Source organism: Pan troglodytes, chromosome 22 (genome assembly GCF_028858775.2).
Source record: "Pan troglodytes isolate AG18354 chromosome 22, NHGRI_mPanTro3-v2.0_pri, whole genome shotgun sequence".
Taxonomy (NCBI): domain Eukaryota; kingdom Metazoa; phylum Chordata; class Mammalia; order Primates; family Hominidae; genus Pan; species Pan troglodytes.
The window spans coordinates 14,424,263-14,443,063 of NC_072420.2; the positions used below are offsets into that span (position 1 = coordinate 14,424,263).

An 18,801-nucleotide genomic window follows, 5' to 3' on the forward strand; every position below is an offset into this window, starting at 1 on the left:
ATTGATACTAGGCCACAGATTGGTGACCAAAAAAAAAAAAAGACTATAGCATGAACTACTACAAAAGCTTACTTTGTCTTTAAATCTTTTTATGTAATTACCTTCCGTCTATCTTCTATGTGAAGGGCCAGCAAACTGTGTATCACAGGCCAAATTCAGCTTACCAAATGGTTTTTTATACATAGTTTTCTTGGAGTGCAATCATGCCTATTTGCTCACACATTATCTATGGCTGCTTTCACTCTACAATGCAGAGTTCTATAGCTGTTATAGAGACACATGGCCTAACATATTTCTTTTTCTTTTTCTTTTTTTTTTTTCAGATGGAGTGTTGCTTTGTCACCCAGCCTGGAATGCAATGGTACCATCTCAGCTCACTGTAGCCTCCGCCTCCTGGGTTCAAGCAATTCTCCTCCCTCAGCCTCCCAAGTAGCTGGGATTACAGGCACGTGCCACCAAGCCTGGCTATTTTGCATATTTTTAGTAGAGATGGGGCTTCACCATATTGGCCAAGCTGTTCTCGAACGAACTCCTAACCTCACGATCCACATGCCTCAGCCTCCCAAACTGCTGGGATTATAGGCATGAGCCACCACACCTAGCGGTCTAACATATTTCCTATCTGGCACTTTACGGGAAAAGTTTGCCAATCTCTGCCTTATACCACGATCAGAATGCCCTGATGCTCAGATCCAATCTTGTGACTCCCCTGCTCAAACTCTTCCAATGAATCCCTGCAGAAAACATTGCTGGCTTCCTATGCCTAGTCATTATTTATTCTTTTTTTGCTGCAGAAACACAAGTTTATTTAGATATTCATTATTCCATTACCCCCATTCCATCTCAAAAATAGAAATCATTCTTCTAAGCTAATCACAGTAATTACATTTGCTTTCCTAGTGACTGGCTTAGAAATGAGCATGTGGTATAATCCAGCCAACAAAATGTTACAGAAAGATTATTGCAAGCTTCCAAGTTTTCTCTCTATTTAAAAGAAACATGTGAACAAAGCAGCCCTTCCAGCCTTTAAATATTGTCTTGAGAGAGCATGATGATTGGAGCTGTTGCTAATTAGCCAACCAAAAGTGGGATCCTGACTGGGCACAGTAGCTCACACCTGAATTCCCAGCACTTTTGGAGGCCAAGGCGGGGCTATCACGAGGTCAGGAGTTGGAGTTTGGCCAATATAGTGGAACCCTGTCTCTACTAAAAATACAAAAAATCAGCCAGGTGTGGTGGTGGGTGCCTGTAATCCCAGCTACTTGGGAGGCTGAGGCAGGAGAATTGCATGAACCCAGGAGACGGAGGTTGCAGTGAGCCGAGATCGCTCGCGCCATTGCACTCCAGCCCGGGCAACAGTGCGAGACTCCATCTCAAAAACTAAATAAATAAAATAAAATAAAAAATACAAAAGGGATCCTATGATATCCCTGTACTACCAAAACAACTTTGGTTCCTATGATTTTAGCCACTGTTAGTTAGTTCATCTAGTATTTACAACCAGAAGTATTGTGAGAATTTTTCCAGGGCCTACAGAATAAGATCTATTTATTTCTACACTATTAAAAAGTGTTGCCTAAGCTTGCCTTATTTAGATATTCAAGTCATTCCCAACAACTCCCATATCACACTTTTTTCACTAGGGAACCCAAAGTGCCAATAAACCCTGCAAAGTTCACTCAAGCATCTTACCATTTGTACTTGCTTTTGTAGATGTTTCTTTTGTAGGACATGCAATCATATTAGATGTACCTTTTTTCCAAAACTTCAGTTTTATTAGGTGTTACTCCTGCCACGCATTCAGTCTTTACAGATGTTTCTTTTTCCTCCCAAGTGATCTTCCTAGGTCTTTCTTTTGCTGGCCATGAAAATTTCTCAGATGTTTCTTTTGTAGGCCTCAAAATTTTCCTAGGTGTTTCTTCTGTTGACTATTCAAACTTTCCAGATGTTGCTTTCCCCAGACATTGAATTTTGTCAGATGTTCCCTCCACCAAGCGTGCAACCTCATCAGGTGTTTTTTCCACCAAGCTTTCAGCCATATCAGGTGTTCTTTCCGCCAAGGGTGCAGCCTCGTCAGGTGTTTTTTCCACCAAGCTTTCAGCCATGTCAGGTGTTCTTTCCGCCAAGGGTGCAGCCTCGTCAGGTGTTTTTTCCACCAAGCTTTCAGCCATGTCAGGTGTTCTTTCTGCCAAGGGTGCAGCCTCGTCAGGTGTTTTTTCCACCAAGCTTTCAGCCATGTCAGGTGTTCTTTCCGCCAAGGGTGCAGCCTCGTCAGGTGTTTTTTCCACCAAGCTTTCAGCCATGTCAGGTGTTCTTTCTGCCAAGGGTGCAGCCTCGTCAGGTGTTTTTTCCACCAAGCTTTCAGCCGTGTCAGGTGTTCTTTCTGCCAAGGGTGCAGCCTCGTCAGGTGTTTTTTCCACCAAGCTTTCAGCCGTGTCAGGTGTTCTTCCCGCCAAGGGTGCAGCCTCATCAGGTGTTCCTGTAGATGTTCCTTCTGCCAAACACACAATCTGGTTAAATTTTCTTTCTGCTTAAATATCATCCTCCTGACTCCTCACCTGGCAAACTTGTACTTATTCTATATGCTTTCCTTAAATATTACCAAACTTTTCTTTTCTCTCTTCTCTTTTTTTTGATGGAGTCTTGCTCTGTTACCCAGGCTAGAGTGCAGTGGCGTGATCTCAGCTCAGTGCAATTCAAGCGATTCTCCTACCTCAAGCGACTCTCCTACCTCAGCCTCCCAAGTAGCTGGGATTACAGGCACAGGCCACATCACCTGGCTAATTTTTTGTATTTAGTAGAGACGAGTTTCACCATGTTAGTCAGGCTAGTCTCAAACTCCTGAGCTCAAGCAATCCATCTGCCTTGGCCTCCCAAAGTGCTAGGATTACAGGAGTGAGCCACTGTGCCTGGACACTACCAAACATTTTAAAGCTTTAATTCTTCACCTTGGATATAAAATTTCTGACACATGCTGAATATGGTAATGGCATGACATAGTAAGTAATAATTATAAGCTCCAAAAGGGGTTCTGGCACAGAGTAAACACTAAATAAAGTAATAAATAATAAAAAGATAATAATAATAAGAAAAATGCTTAGTATCTTAATAAAGAAGCAAATAAAAAATGACAATGATAATAACAAGGAAGATACTTAGTACCTTAAAGATACCTGACAGTTATTTGTTAAGTGGACAAGCAGATAAACGAATAAAAAACATTTTTAAGGAAATTCTGTTGGAAAAATGCAGAAATTCAATAGGCACAGCTCTTCTGTATTATGAGCACCTTAAAGACCCAAACTATGTGTATTCCATCTTTGTCTCCTGCAACTTGCCAAACCTAACTTATAGAGGTCCTTTGATAAATATATAATAAAGATGTGCTCATACAGTTCATATTGTACAATGCATTGTGTCACATTTAGGTATCACAGTAGCATTTTCATTATTGTGAAAAGTTTTTGTAATTTTTTAATAATTTTTTGTGTTTAGAGTTAAGCTATTGGAATATTTATAATGATAATATTTTGGCTATTAGAGTATCTTGCTGTAACAAAATTACTATTAACACACTAATTATCCAGTAGATAGAACAACATACCTTGCTCTAATGAAGTAAATATATCTTATTTGGTTTCAACTTAGACGGAATGAAGTTGATAATAGTGAGACCTTGTTGGTACAAGACTATGTAACATAACCTGCGCTTCTCAACAAAGAATTGCTTTTCTGACTTCTGCACTCAGTAGGTATCTTTGAAAGATAATCTCCTATTGGTACTGATGCACCCTGGCTAAGTTTTGTAATTCTTGCTGACATTTGTTTATGGTGCCAGAAAAGTATTATTAAATTCCAAATTCTAAAGATAGTTACTTTTTTAGTGACACAAGTCACTTTGTCACACAGTTGATCCTTGAATAAGGGTTTTCACTCTAGGAGCCCACTAACAGATTTTTCTTTTCCTTTCCCACTGCAAGATGGCAAGACAAATCTCTCCTCTGCCTTCTCCTTATCAGACTACTCAACATGAAGGCAGTAAGAATGAAGACCTTTATGTATAATAATTGACTTCCACTTAATAAATAGTGAATATATTTTTTCCTCCTTATAACAGTTTCTTTCCTCCAGCTCGCTTTATTGTAAGAATACCGTATATAGTACATATAAAATAGAAACTATGTGTTTAATTGACTGTTTATGCTTTCAATAAGGCTCCAGGTCAACAGTGGAATATTAGCAAAGTTTTGGAGGAGTCAAAAGAAACAGATTTTCATATGAAGCAGATTTTCAGCTGCATGGGGGATCAGCACCCTAACTCTCATATTGCTCAAGATTCAACTGTAATTAACTCTCATTTACTAAATGCAAACCATTTATTGTAAAAATTAAATAGAGCCCAGAAGTTCAATACCAGCCTGGGCAACATAAGAAGACCCTGTCTCTACAATAAATAAATAAATAAATAAAACCATGTTTCTTCATAGCTTATTGTGTGAGTTCATCAGGCTCGTGGGAAACATTTTAAGATGACATTATAGGACATAGACACAAATCTCCTTGGAAGGCCAGAAAGTTTTGTAAAAGTCTCAAGATAGGTTATGGCTGAAAGCAGTCTAATCCTTACCTTGAGTAAATAACCTAAAGTGGGTACAAAGGAAAGTAGAGTAGTTTATCTAAATAGCTTGTTTACTCATGCAGTCTTAAGACTCCCCTTTGATCACCCATGGGCAGGATGGCTCTCCTGGGGTGGGGTGACCAGATTAATTACCCACAGGTATGTTGACTCAAAGCCTTTGTCATTAAAACTTTGCTAATAAATGCCCACAGGGCCAGCTTGCCAGGGTTGTGGCTGCTGACTCCTTACAGCACCTTCCTTGGTGTCTGTAATGGGCTCGGAACCCTTGCTGCTCTTTCACTGAATATGGGTGTCTGGGTATGTGTCTCATCCGTCATGCAGCCGGGGTCTGCAGGATAGACCCCCGCAGGTTATAATATTCAAATGTTACAGTTTTCTGTTATTAATTCCTACTCTCCATTATTAGATGTTCAATTCTTTGTGGCTTGTAATTCAGGGCATGTAAACTAATTATAATTTGTAATAACATTTATTTATAAATATATTAATTCATTAAAGTGGATGACCTGATCATCCCCTATTACTGATCTCATCAATCACACCAAGGGTTATACATTGTATAACAAGTCTAAGTTGTTATGACAATTGAGGAATCATACAATATACAAACTTAAAAATTGTGTTACCTATATACACAAAATATTATATAGGATTTTAGGGACCATAATTAAATATTTTTTCAGATAATATTTTTTGAGATTATAAACTACTTACACCTAAATTCTTAACTAATTCTGAATAATAAATTAAAAAAATAAATCAAAGCTATGTATACATATTTATATATACACACACACCCACATATATGTATATATGTAAACACATGCTATTTGCACATTGCTTTTTGAATTGCTTTTTTGTGATCAGCACTTCCATAATCTTATGGTAGCACCATCAAGAGTAGTTTGCTATCTGAAGTCTTACCTGGATTGGTATTTTGAGGATTTTTAGGTAATTTTCGTATATGTTCCAAAAGTTGTTGATGAATGCTATGTATAAAAATGTAATAAATAAAATTACTATTTTAACAAGATATAAAAAACATTTACCAAATTTATTAAGTTCTTAGAGTATTTCAGACAATATCAGAGCTAACATCAGAACGTTACTTATTTCACAGACTTTAAGTTTGTAAGCTCTATGAACTTATTAAGCTTCTAATTAAATATTAAATAAAATAAGATGAAATACTCATGAATTGAGGGCAGTATAACTCAGTAAATTAACTAGAGTTAGCTTGGCTTAATGGAAAATGTCCCTAACTCAGAAAAAGTCCTAGCGCAGTTACCAACAGGTATTTTTTCTTGAACAAGTTGCTTTTCTTAGGCTCAATGTCTTCTAAAAATGAGGATTTTAGAGACTTATTTCACTAGGTTATTACAAAGATTTAACAAGATAACATTTTAAAAATGCTCAAAGAAATAGTGAAGCAATGAAATAATTTATTCTTGAATCTTATTGCTGAAACTATTTTAAAATTCCCAGTAAAACCCAATGTGTTGGCCTGGTGCAGTGGCTCATGCCTGTGATGCAAGCACTTTAGGATGCTGAGACAGGGGGATTTCTTGAGCCCAGAAGTTCAAGACCAGCTTGGGCAACACAGGGAGACCCTGTCTCTACAAAAAATAAATTTAATTTTTTTAAAAAAAGTGTTTCTTCATAGGTTGTAATGTTGAAATGTTGCAGTTTTCTGTTATTAATTCCTACTTTTGGTTATTAGATGTTCTATTCTTTGTGGCTTGTAATTCAAGGCATCTAAGCTATTTTATAATTTGTAATGAAATTTATTTGTAAATATATTAATTCATTACATTGGATAACCTGATTATCCTCTATTACCGACCTCATCAATCACACCAAGGGCAGAAAACTAACAGATCTCAGCACCTGGCTTGGACTACTACTACTATTTATCTACCTCCTTAAACCTGAATCAACAAATCTTTGTTAGAATGATGCTTAAGTCACGATGTTCATTTCCAGCTGCTGTGGAACACAAAACCCTACCTTTATTTTTTGTAAGTTCCACAAACAAGATGCAAGTTGGTATTTTCTCATTTCTGAGATCCCTACTAACAACATATTGCACACAAGATCCTATGTGTTACCACATCTCATTTCATAGATCACCTTACATAAATATTTTTTGTATGAAAATCACAAGTGCAATCCTGGGTGTCACCCATTTTGCTTTGACTCACACCATTTCCTTGGAGCTAGTTAGTCAAATGTCCTTTTGGGGACTGCAAGAAATATGCAACACTTCACAGATTTGTGTGTCATCCTTGTGCAGGGACCATGCTAACTTTCTTGACATTGTTTCAATTTTAGTATATGTACCCCTGACACCAGCACAAATCCATACTTTTATATGTGAAGACTGATCAGTGATGGATGAGGCTTAGCTCTGTTAAATCTAAGCAACTTACTTGAGATAGACTGAAGTCTATTGAATGGCTTCATGGTAATGCAGAATTTGAAAAGATTTTAAAAACTCGAGGTAAAGATGCAAGTAACATGGAAGATTTTTACTTTCAGGAAAAGGGAATCACTTGAGGGAACAACCACAAGTTGGAACCCACTACAACTTTGGAAAGATGACATGGGATTTTACAGAATAAGATGAGACCTTCCACTACCTATAAAATGGTGCTACACGGGATATAAAGTGCCAGGAATATAGATCTGGTAACAAAATAAAAATGGATCTCTAATTTCTTCCTGTAACAGTATTTCAACCTGTCATACAGTCTTAAACTTTCACAACTAATATTTGCTAGAGAAAATAGAAAAAGTCACTCAAATGATAACTTATCATGAAGGTCTAGGCCAAGTCTGGGCTAAGATGTGGGTTTCACATCAGGTTTTGAGTGGGAGGAGAATGATCAATTTGCTCACTATGTGTGTGGCAAAAGATAAAAATCCTAGCTGCCAGAGCAGAGTGCTGGTACTTTGGAAACAATGGCTGAGAATATGTATGTGAACTTTAAAAAACTGTAATAACTTTGAAGTCTACATATGGATCACCATGAAAACTGAGGGATCTGTGTTAGTAAGGGCATCCTGGTCACAAAGGTCAATCATTACCAGATTGCAGAAGCAGTTTCAATGGCAAAGGCGGAGCAACAGAATCAATGGAAACAACAAAATGAAGAGAATGGCCATGTCCCCCCCAATCCTTCTGACTTATGCAAAATGAATGTCTTCCTTGGACTTAAGGAACCCCTTAGATTCCTTTTAAAAATTCAAGTATTAAGGTATGGAAGACAGCCCCCAGGGGACACTATCAGGTTTTCTGCCGAAGTTGACATTTCCAGACCCAAATAACTAATTAGAAAAATCAAAATTGGACACTGTGTTTATCCCGAGCCTAGGGGTTATACTTCAAATCAAGCAGTCAACATTAGGATCCCTAGGGATAAAGCTGTTGAAAGTCCTAAAATAAAGAATCCTGGACCCAATACTCCTTCTAACTAGTCTGGCTTTTTGCCTAGTTTCTGGCTGATGAAGTGAACTAAGTCACTGTCTTTCAAAAACTACCTGAAACAAACTATAAAATCTCACCTAGCCTTTAAATGTAAACACTTACCAATTAACTCCACAAGCAGCAGCATAACGTTCTGCAGTTATTCCATGTATGTCTTCAGCAAAGACGTCAACATTTTGCTGAAGAAGCATGCCGACTATCTCTGATGAGCCTTCACGTATGGCAAGCATGAGGGCTGTGCTAAAATAACAAAGAGATAACTTATTATGAGCAGAAGCAATTTAATATGTGCCTATCAGTGTAGAATTAACCATTTACATGTACTAACAAACATAAGTATCTTGAGTGTTCAAGTGTTTATCCTTGCAAATCACCACCAAATCTAAAAGGAAGGGGCAAAAAGACTCATGTCCCACTGGGGTATGGCATACTAGAATTGGCTAACATAAAGTCCCTTGAGGGGCAAGGAATTATGCTTTGTTCACTAACCTAAAAGAGGCAAAGATTTAAGTGAAGAATTATCTATTTCTTCCTTAGTCTGATATAATATTTTGTACTTCAAAATCATCTAGAAGTCAGACAAGAGAGAGCAATCTGAAGGCTTAAAACAATATTAGGAATAATGATATTAGTAGTAGTCATAGTAAGTTTAGTTAATGATGTTGATAAGAATGTATGAGACACTGAATTAAATGCTGTTGATATTTATAATGTTACTTCAACACAATCGTCCTTAAAGCACATATTATTATTCTCCTTTTCACATAGAAAGTCATACTTGGTATTATGTAATGTTTGCAAGGTCACACCTATCAAGTGAGGAAGCTAGAAATTAAATTCAGTCTTGTGTGAATCAAAAGCCTATCTCTTTTCTCTTTATCACTCACCTATGGCTTATCTTAAGTAACTAAAATATTAATCAAATTAAAGATGTCTTTCTTCCCTCTACCCATACAAATTAAAAATAAAATACACTACAAAAAAATGAAAAAAATAATAAATTCACAGTATCTGGTGATAGCAATTAATAGTCAGTCACATAGGGATAACCTAAAATTAATATGCTTGAAAGAAAACAACTTTATTAAAGCAAATAGTCGTCCTAAAGACAAAATGGTTTTAAACTCCTGTTTCTATTTAATATTGCTTTTTTTTTCCTTTGAGACAGAATCTCGCTCTATTACCCAGGCTGGAGTGTGGTAGCATGATCTCAGCTCACTGCAACCTCTGCCTTCTGGGTTCAAGTGATTCTCGTGCCTCAGTCCCCTGAGTAGCTGGGACTACAGGCATGCGCCACCATGGCAGTAATTTTTGTATTTTTAGTAGAGATGTGGTTTCACCATATTGGCTAGGCTGGTCTCAAACTCCTGGCCTCAAGTGATCCAACCACCTTGGCCTCCCAAAGTGCTGGGATAACAGGCGACAACTACCATGCGCAGCAAATATTGCATTTTTTAAAAAGTGTATAAGGTGTAAAAATTAATTCAAGATGGATTAAAGACTTCCATGTTAGACCTAAAACCATAAAAACCCTAGAAGAAAACCTAGGCAATACCATTCAGGGCATAGGCATGGGCAAGGACTTCACATCTAAAACACCAAAAGCAATGGCAACAAAAGCCGAAATTGACAAATGGGATCCAATTAAACTAAAGAGCTTCTGCACAGCAAAAGAAACTACCATCAGAGTGAACAGGAAACCTACAGAATGGGAGAAAATTTTTGCAACCTACTCATCTGACAAAGGGCTAATATCCAGAATCTACAATGAGCTCAAACAAATTTACAAGAAAAAAACAAACAACCCCATCAAAAGGTGGGCAAAGGGTATGAACAGACACTTCTCAAAAGAAGACATTTATGCAGCCAACAGACACATGAAAAAATGCTCACCATCACTGGCCATCAGAGAAATGCAAATCAAAACCACAATGAGATACCAGGTCACACCAGTTAGAATGGCAATCATTAAAAAGTCAAGAAACAACAGGTGCTGGAGAGGATGTGGAGAAATAGGAACACTTTTATACTGTTGGTGGGACTGTAGACTAGTTCAACCATTGTGGAAGTCGGTGTGGTGATTCCTCAGGGATCTAGAACTAGAAATAAAATTTGACCCAGCCATCCCATTACTGGGTATATACCCAAAGGACTATAAATCATGCTGCTATAAAGACATACGCACACATATGTTTACTGTGGCACTATTCACAATAGCAAAGACTTGGAACCAAACCAAATGTCCAACAATGATAGACTGGATTAAGAAAATGTGGCACATATACACCATGGAATACTATGCAGCCATAAAAAATGATGAGTTCATGTCCTTTGTAGGGACATGGATGAAGCTGGAAACTATCATTCCCAGCAAACTATCGCAAGGACAAAAAACCAAACACCGCATATTCTCACTCATAGGTGGGAAGTGAACAGTGAGAACACATGGACACAGGAAGGGGAACATCACACACCAGGGACTGTTGTGGGGTTGGGGGAAGGGGGAAGGATAGCATTAGGAGATATACCTAATGCTAAATGACGAGTTAATGGGTGCAGCACACCAACATGGCACACGTATACATATGTAACAAACCTGCACATTGTGCACATGTACCCTAAAACTTAAAAGTATAATAATAATAAAAAAGAAATTTAAAAAGTGTATAAAAAAGAGAAGTTAGAAAAATACTATAAAACTGTTAATAATTCAATATTGAATTATAAAGTAAACTAAAAAAGTTCATACTTCTTAAAACTAATGCAGAACCACTTTAGCTAATAGAAGATAATGCAACCAAAATCATCAGATTACAAATAAGAATCAGTCGATATAATAAGAGAAGAGAAGTCCTACTATATACTGTTTTTTATGTTGACCAGTCCAAATAATTGCTTTTCTTCTGATAATTTGTGTTGATATGTTTCACTATAATCTAATAATTTTAACTAAATGTTGTTAATTTAATATTTCTGACTTGAGCGTTATTACTCTAGAACACTAGTCAAGTGTTTTTTGGTAAAAAAAAAAAAAGAACTACCATACCATTTAGACTCATTAAATGCATTTGCATTTGCATTTTTTGTCAGTAAAAATTCCACAGTTTGCTTGCTTCTTTTCTTTATGGCCAGTAAAAGGGGTGTGAGGCTAGCCTGTAAAATAGCAGAACAATTTATAATTCATGAAATTACGTATTTCTCAGCTGAACTGAATACCTTATATAATATCCTATTAACTTAAACACATAAAATAGAAAATAAATCAAGTAAATCAATAGCAGTCCCTTCTTTCTCCTTTTTCTGTGCTTTCCCATGCACTGCACCTTCCCTTGTAAATATTCAGCCTCTGCAACACCACATTAATTCTGGTTATCTCCAAAAATCATTATATTGTAATGATTTTATGGTTTCCCATCTAAACCAAGAGCTTCATGAGGGCAAGAGCTGTACCTTTTATCTCTATATCCTTAAACCCTAAGACATAGTGGTAAATACTTTGTTTTTGACTAAATGAGTAATCTATAATATTAACTCTAGAGCAGTGTTTCTTAAACTATATTCCAAAGAATAATTACCTTACCAGAAGCACTGTACCCCAACAGATTCCACCATTATCTATGTTCAAGAAATATTATAAAACTGTGAACTAAATGTCCATTATTCAATAAATGACTTGAACTTTGCCTAATACTTATTTGACAATATATTTTTGTGGCAGAGATTAACATTTGACAAATTAGAATTTCAGGGATACAGTTTTGAAAACTTCCCGAGAAAAATGGAGGTTTCCTGTAGGTGACACAAACTCTCTTGATACTATTCTATCAATAATCCCAAGATCCCAGAAGCCAATGTCAGGCACTACTGCTCTAAATGGGTCACTAAGTAAGTGGCTCTAAATTGAAAGAGATTGGCTTCAAATGAACTTTGACTGCTTATTATTAAATGGTCCATGAAGTTTCTCCTATTACAAGACAATAGAATTTTTTCTTGGCTATTAGAAATTCAGTATAAAAGTTTATTCTCAATTATAATGATAATCCTAGGATCCTAATGCATATCTACTTCTTTAAATGCAATAATCCATTTTTATTCTGGTTGCTATTGTAATTGCTACTTAATTTTTGGAAAAATATCAAAAATATGAATAAAATGGCTTATTAATGAAAGTTCTAACTCATCTATGTGGATTAGCATAACAGAAGCCCCTAAATCACTTGAATTTTAAAGGACAATTCTAAGAAGAAGGATATAATATTTTCTGCAATATGCATAACCTATTTAAATACAACCATGATTAATCTAAAAAGGCTTAAAGGCATTCTAATAAAAGATTATTATTTATGGTTTATATACAGAAAAATCATTGTTTAAAAAGTCTTCTAAATTCTAGAAGTCAACCCCAGTATTAATGAATTAATGTAAAATATAAACTATATATTATAAACAGCTATCAACTGTCTTGAATACCTTGAAACCTTTACCAAAATATACTATGAGAGAGGAATTGATAACTGAAATATTTACAGAGGCAAAAGAGGTAAGTTGAGTAAGTGATGTAACTAGGTGGGCACAGTAGCAAACTGGAAACATGCTTTGTGTAAAGCTAGAACGTCGTCTTAGCATACCAAACAGTCAGTCATATGGGCTCAAGAGACACCAGATTCAATCCTTTAAGAGGAAATCCAGATTTCTGCATGTCTGCTAAATTTTACATGTTGACTCAATTTACACAGGCAAATTTTGCTTTCCTGTAGTTTTACACTAATTGGAAAGAAAAAAAAAACTTGGGTAGGAAAGAATATTTGAAAAAGTTTTACCTTTAACAAATTCAAATATTTATCATAAATGCACAGAAAAGCCATACTCTCTAATAGTTTTGTAAAAAATTAATATTTAAGGGTTAAATCTTAGATAATTAAGTTCTTTCAAATTATTTTCACTCAAGGAATGTTTGTGTTTCCAAACATAAAAGCCTTACATATGTTAACATTAAAACAAATGGATTTCAAATATTTTGAAAATAACATTGGTTAATGTCTACCTTGTTTTGCACCTCGATGACTGCACCATGGGACAGCAGTTTTGCCACCATGAACAAACTCTCACTATAAACGGCATAATGGAGAGCCGTGTTGCCATACACATCTACATAATTTAGATCAGCACCAGCATCTATGAGAATATTTGCACAAGCCTCTCTCTCACATTGTAGAGCCTGTCAGTATTAAAGCAAGAAGTACATTATAAATTATAGGAAATCAAAATAAGTATTTCACAGGTTTCACAAACTAGTTGTATTTCAACTAAATTCATTTTTATTCTATGTATTTAAACCAAATCCATCTCCCGCTGAAAAAACTGGCTACTATTTACCTTCATCAGAGGTGTCCTCCTATCGCCATCAAGGACATTAAGCTGGCACTTTCTGTCTACCAAAAATGTTACTACTTCTGCATGGCCATTGACACAGGCCCAGTGTAGAGCAGTCCTACGAGAGTGAGAGGACTTTTAGGCAAAGTATAGCCCACTGTCTCAAAACATACAACGATTTAGGTAATTGTAAACATTAAATACCATGCTCTTTCTCTGCCTTCAAAACAAATATTTAATATTCTCCTGAAGAAAGTACAACATTCGTTCACTCTTATTACTCACCGCATTAATGAAAGAGTGGCCTGTTTGAATACAAAGAGCTTGGCCTTTGGATTCAGTTCAACTTGAGCTTGAATATTACTTTAAGGTCTTTCACTTTCTAGCTGTCACTTAAACTTTCCGCACCTCGATTTTCTCATCAATAAAATGGAGATGAATACAGCAGTTATCTCACAGGACATCACTGTGATGCCTCAATGAGAATCTATGCAAAGTATTTTGGAGAGTTCCTAGTAAATATAACAGCTAAGTAATTGTTAGATATTATAATTATTACTACTACTTAACAAAGAAAACACTTTAAGTAAAATGGTGCAATTATGCCTACTTCATGGTGTGTTTTAAAGGTTAGAGATAACACAGTATTTTAATGATTCTAAGATGCTCAATTTCTCATATTTTAACATCTCTGACATTGAAATGCCATTTATAATTCATTATTTATTACAACTATATTTGGCAGAAATTAAAACAATCTTTAATTGGTGCATAAAATAAAGAGGCATCACACAATTCACAGTGTCTTCCAAGAAGTGGAATACGGTATATACAACAGGACGATGGCAGTCCTAGTCACAGGATTAACACTGAAAGAAATTTTAGCTTTTTGGAGTACTACACAATAGGAGAGTTGAAATAAAAACAACAAATTGTTAAAACAAACTACTTCTTCAAGATTTAAAAAACTTCAAGCCAAAGAAAACTTTGGATTCAAATAAATAGGTATGGCTCATTTTATTCCATATTTAGATTTACAGAATGTATGGAAATTCATATTTAGATTTATAGAATGCATGTAAATTAGGTATTTTTGATGATTAATATTACTATTTAGAGCTGTTATAAATTTCCAAAATCCTGGTTGGTAGTTATCTTTTACTCGTTTCTCACTTCAGAAGTGTTTTTGTTTGAAAGATGAGAGGAAAAGCTTGAGATTCAGTCCTAATACTCCAATTTTAAATCTCTCACTTTGCTCAGACTGAGCAGGTAAACGTGAAATTTTTAAGGATGAAAAGGTCTTGAGAGTTAATAGAATGTATCTTCTACATAATAGGCATCCAGCTTACATGTGATAAATGGATTAAAAGAATGGATAAATACAGTTGGGAAGTTCAATATCTTAAAAAACTGCTATAAATAAAGCACTTATATTTGTTATTTTATTTTTCTAATAATAAGACTACACTAAAATGATTAATCTATAGTTATTGACATATATGTAATAAGCCTATATATAATAAAAATGTGTTTAATAAAATATATATGTAAATCAATAAGCACAGATAAAAAGATTCTCTTCTAAAGATGCTAAAAGTTCACAGAATATACAAATGCACAAAAAATAAAATATAGAAAGTGAGAAATTATTTTTATCTGTGCAGAATACATATTGCTGCTCTTCCCAAAAATGATTTCATTAATAATAAACTTTTACTAATAGCATCGTACATGCTCAATGCAGAAATCAAAGATAATAAAAAGGAAAAACATTTATATTAAAACAAGTATCCTCAAATAACAAATTTTATCATATTTTGGACATAATTTCAGATAACACAAGACCATAGTCTGTATGTATAATCAAACTGAATTTTACCCTCACTTGGTACACCAAAATACATTTTCAAATGTCAAAATACTTCTGTATATGTTTCTACCTTGAGTGGTCACATATTATCCCATGCTGTGAACTCACTGAAATGTATTTATAAAAGCCATTAAATTGATTCTTTTTAATACATTGATATTTTAAGCAGTGCTCAGAAAAGAAATTGTTTGTATGTTTCATTATTTTCTAAAAATATTTTAGTATAATAGAATTGATCACTAATGGGCATATACAATTTTTTAAATATGGTATTTACCATCAAATTGTTTATTTGAAAACTCATCTGCAACTTACATTTTAAGGAGTACTATAAATATCACTGCTTTTTATCCTCACAAACTTTGTGGATAGAAAACAGTATTTGATTCCTCTTTTAACTTAAATGCCTTCTCTAACCAGGAACACTAATATTGTTTCCTGTGTGCATAGGTTACTTGCAGATCTTAAAAAAGGACTTTGCCCAGTTTTAAATTAGAGGTCAAGTACTTTTTTAGATCTGCAATTTAGATCTCTAACTTAAATTGCCCAATTTTAAATTAGAGGGTTTTCTGTTGATTTGAGTGAATTCTCTATAAAAGGAAGATTTTTAATTCTAATATGTATACACACACACACATACATGAGTAGTAAATATTTTACAAGTATGCTGCCTTTTATTTTTTCTCATATGCAGGGCGATTTAATTTTTGTTTTACTAAATTACTCTTCAGAATGCTTGCTTCTGAGCTTCTTAGAAAGGTTTTGTCAACATAAAAATGTATCTGTGTAAGTAGGCATTTATGTTTTTTCTGGTATTTTTATCTTTTTGTATATTAAAATTTTTTAATCTATATTCCATCAGGAACTTATTTTGTGCCATAAAAATCTAGTTTTCTCCAAAAAGCAGGCATTTCACTTATGAAACTAATTCTTTTCCTAATAATTCATATTCCTAAAAGAATTATGAAACTAATTCTTTTCCACAAGGATAATGATCCTTGTGATCATTATCAAGTTCTAAATTCTTACATATGTTTGGGTGTTTCTGGATTTGCTATTCTGTTGTATTCATTTACCTGTCTTTTCAGCTGTTAGCAAACAATCTGTGATTTTTTTTTTTTTTTTTTTTTGAGACAGAGTCTCACTCTGTCACCTAGGCTGGATTGCAATGGTTGGATCTCTGCTCACTGCAAACTCCACCTACCAGGTTGAAGCAATTCTCCCGCCTCAGCCTCCCAAGTAGCTGGGATTACAGGCACCCGACATCAGGCCCAGCTAATTTTTGTATTTTTGTAGAGACGGTGTTTCACCATATTGGCCAGGCTGGTCTTGAACTCCTGACCTCAGATGATCCACCCGCCTCGGCCGCCCAAAGTGCTGGGATTACAGGCGTGAGCCACCGCTCCTGGCCCATTTCCTGCAAATTAATAGCGCATTTTGATATCTAGAAGGGCAAGACTTTTCTACTCCATTACAAAATATTTAAAATGTCATCACAACAGTAAAAGCCTGTGTAATTTAAAAAACGTTAAAACGTTAATAGCTTTATTTGGTTTATGTAAAACTGGTAAGTCGCATCTTGAGAAAAATGAGTCTTCTTAAATTCAAGAACATAAACCATCTTCCCACCTCGAAGTTTCCTTCTAAGGTCCCTCAGCAAAGAACATATTTACATAGACATTCATTGATACCAAAATGGACATTGGACTTTATCCAAAGAATTTTTAGCCAAGAAGGTCATATATTATGGCGATTAGTTCATTATGCACCATTTCATAGTGTATCTAACATTATCTTTTAAAACCTGTACATTAAAAATAAAACCCTGTATGTACTTAATTTTGTGAGTTAAATCACTTTAAAATTTTCTACACAGTGCTTTGTGAGGGGAAGTGGAAGTGAAGGAGAAAGCAGCTAAAGCTTGGGGTTGATTTTAAGGTGGCCTGGGCCCTCTGCCCTGCAGGGCGCCCACATCCCAGGCCTGGAGGGCCTGACCGGGAAGAAGGCCAAGACCTCGGGGCCCAGGACGGCCGCCCCATCGCCCGCCACTCCTCCACCTGCTCCCCTTGTCCCCAGGACCCCCAGCCCCCACTCTGAAGGGGGGATCCTCCCACAGCCGCCTCCTCCTCCTGCAGCCCCGGCTCAGGCAGGGCCTGGTACCTCTTCTTCATATCTCTTTTGTTCAGGTTGACGGGCTTCTTCCCTACTGTCATCTTCTCCAGCTTCCGGACTTGGCCCCGGGAGGCAGCTGTATGGATCTTCCCTAGATCCCCGAAGTAGATGGTCCCGTAGTCGTTCTCAGTGTAGACCCGTTCGCTGAAGGCGTTCGGGGGCTCCGGGCCCCGACGCCCTTGCCAGCGGCAGCTAAGAGCCTCTTCATGGCTGCAGCCCCCTGCTAGAGAGAGCCCGCGCCTCCCGCTCGCCCTTCCCCAGCCCCTACCCCTCGCCCTCGCTTTCCGCTTACCCTTCCCCAGCACCCGCCCCCGGCTCGCACTCGCCCGTCTTCAGTTCCCGCACCCGCCCCAACACCAGCAGAAATTTCTGTATCGCCAAGCTCTTGAACACTCCGGCCTCTGTCGGGAGAAATTCTGAGCAGAGCCGTTAGCTGCTCTAACGTTAGAGCGTTACAGCAGCAGCTCACGCGCAACTCAGCAGGCTGAGGAGACACGATCCCTGGCCGCGCTCCACCGGGCACCGCGTGCAGGTGGCACCGGCCGCTGAGGCGCTGCCGGGCTGGCGGGCCTCCCTGGAGCGGAACATGGGGGGCGCCCTGCAACACGGCCTGCTTGACATAGCCGCCCCTGGCCCCTCCCCGACCCGCGATCCAGGAGCTGGACCCTGGTACTGGGCACCGTGCAGCCTCCAGGGCGGCGCTGAGCGTCGATTCCCGCCCTCCTGCAGCTGGGGACCGACCCCCTCACTTAGGCGCCCTGGAAGCTTCTGGCCCAAGTATCCGCCCTGCTGCTGGCACTGACAGGGTCCAGGTTGGAGCCCCCGCTGCCGCGTGCCATGTTCAGGTGGGAGCTCCACCTGAGTCCACGGTGGAGGCTGCAGGGCTGGGCCCAGACGGCTGAGGGTCGCCGAGTGCACCGCCCTTCCACCCTGGGCTGTGCTCTTCCTTGGCCCGCGCTGGCAGCGCGACCTCTGGGCCCTGTATAGCTGCCAGGATAAGGCTTTGCGGCAGGTTCCCGCCCTCACACAGCTGAGGTCCCACCGCCTGATTTAGGCGCAGTGGCGGCGTCCGACCCTGGGGTTCGCCGCTGCTGGTGGCACGGACAGGTTCTGGGGTTGCCACCGCTGCTGCCACGTTCAGATGCCAACTGCAGCTCAGCCTAGGGCTGATCCTGATCTCGTGATCTGCCTGCTTGGGCCTCCCAAAGTGCTGGGACTACAGGCATGAACCACCGTGCCAGGATGTAATCTTTTTTTCTT

General features: G+C 37.6%; 1 protein-coding gene and 1 non-coding gene across 2 annotated transcripts in view; both read right to left on the reverse strand.

Annotated features, from left to right (window-relative positions):
* Positions 1-17,749, reverse strand: part of LOC107966649 (ankyrin repeat domain-containing protein 30B-like) — a 118,703-nt gene extending 100,954 nt beyond the window's left edge. Inside the window, 9 exon segments of the mRNA XM_054675061.1 lie at positions 1,693-1,756; positions 1,758-2,494; positions 5,564-5,628; positions 8,229-8,366; positions 11,173-11,279; positions 13,171-13,344; positions 13,503-13,617; positions 17,530-17,716; positions 17,719-17,749. Of these exon segments, the coding sequence (XP_054531036.1) occupies positions 1,693-1,756; positions 1,758-2,494; positions 5,564-5,628; positions 8,229-8,366; positions 11,173-11,279; positions 13,171-13,344; positions 13,503-13,617; positions 17,530-17,716; positions 17,719-17,749 (1,618 nt within the window).
* On the reverse strand, positions 6,888-6,994 carry LOC112207600 (U6 spliceosomal RNA). Its single transcript, XR_008541590.1, has one exon. It is a non-coding gene; the product is annotated as a U6 spliceosomal RNA (small nuclear RNA).
* Positions 17,750-18,801: the final 1,052 nt, after the last annotated feature.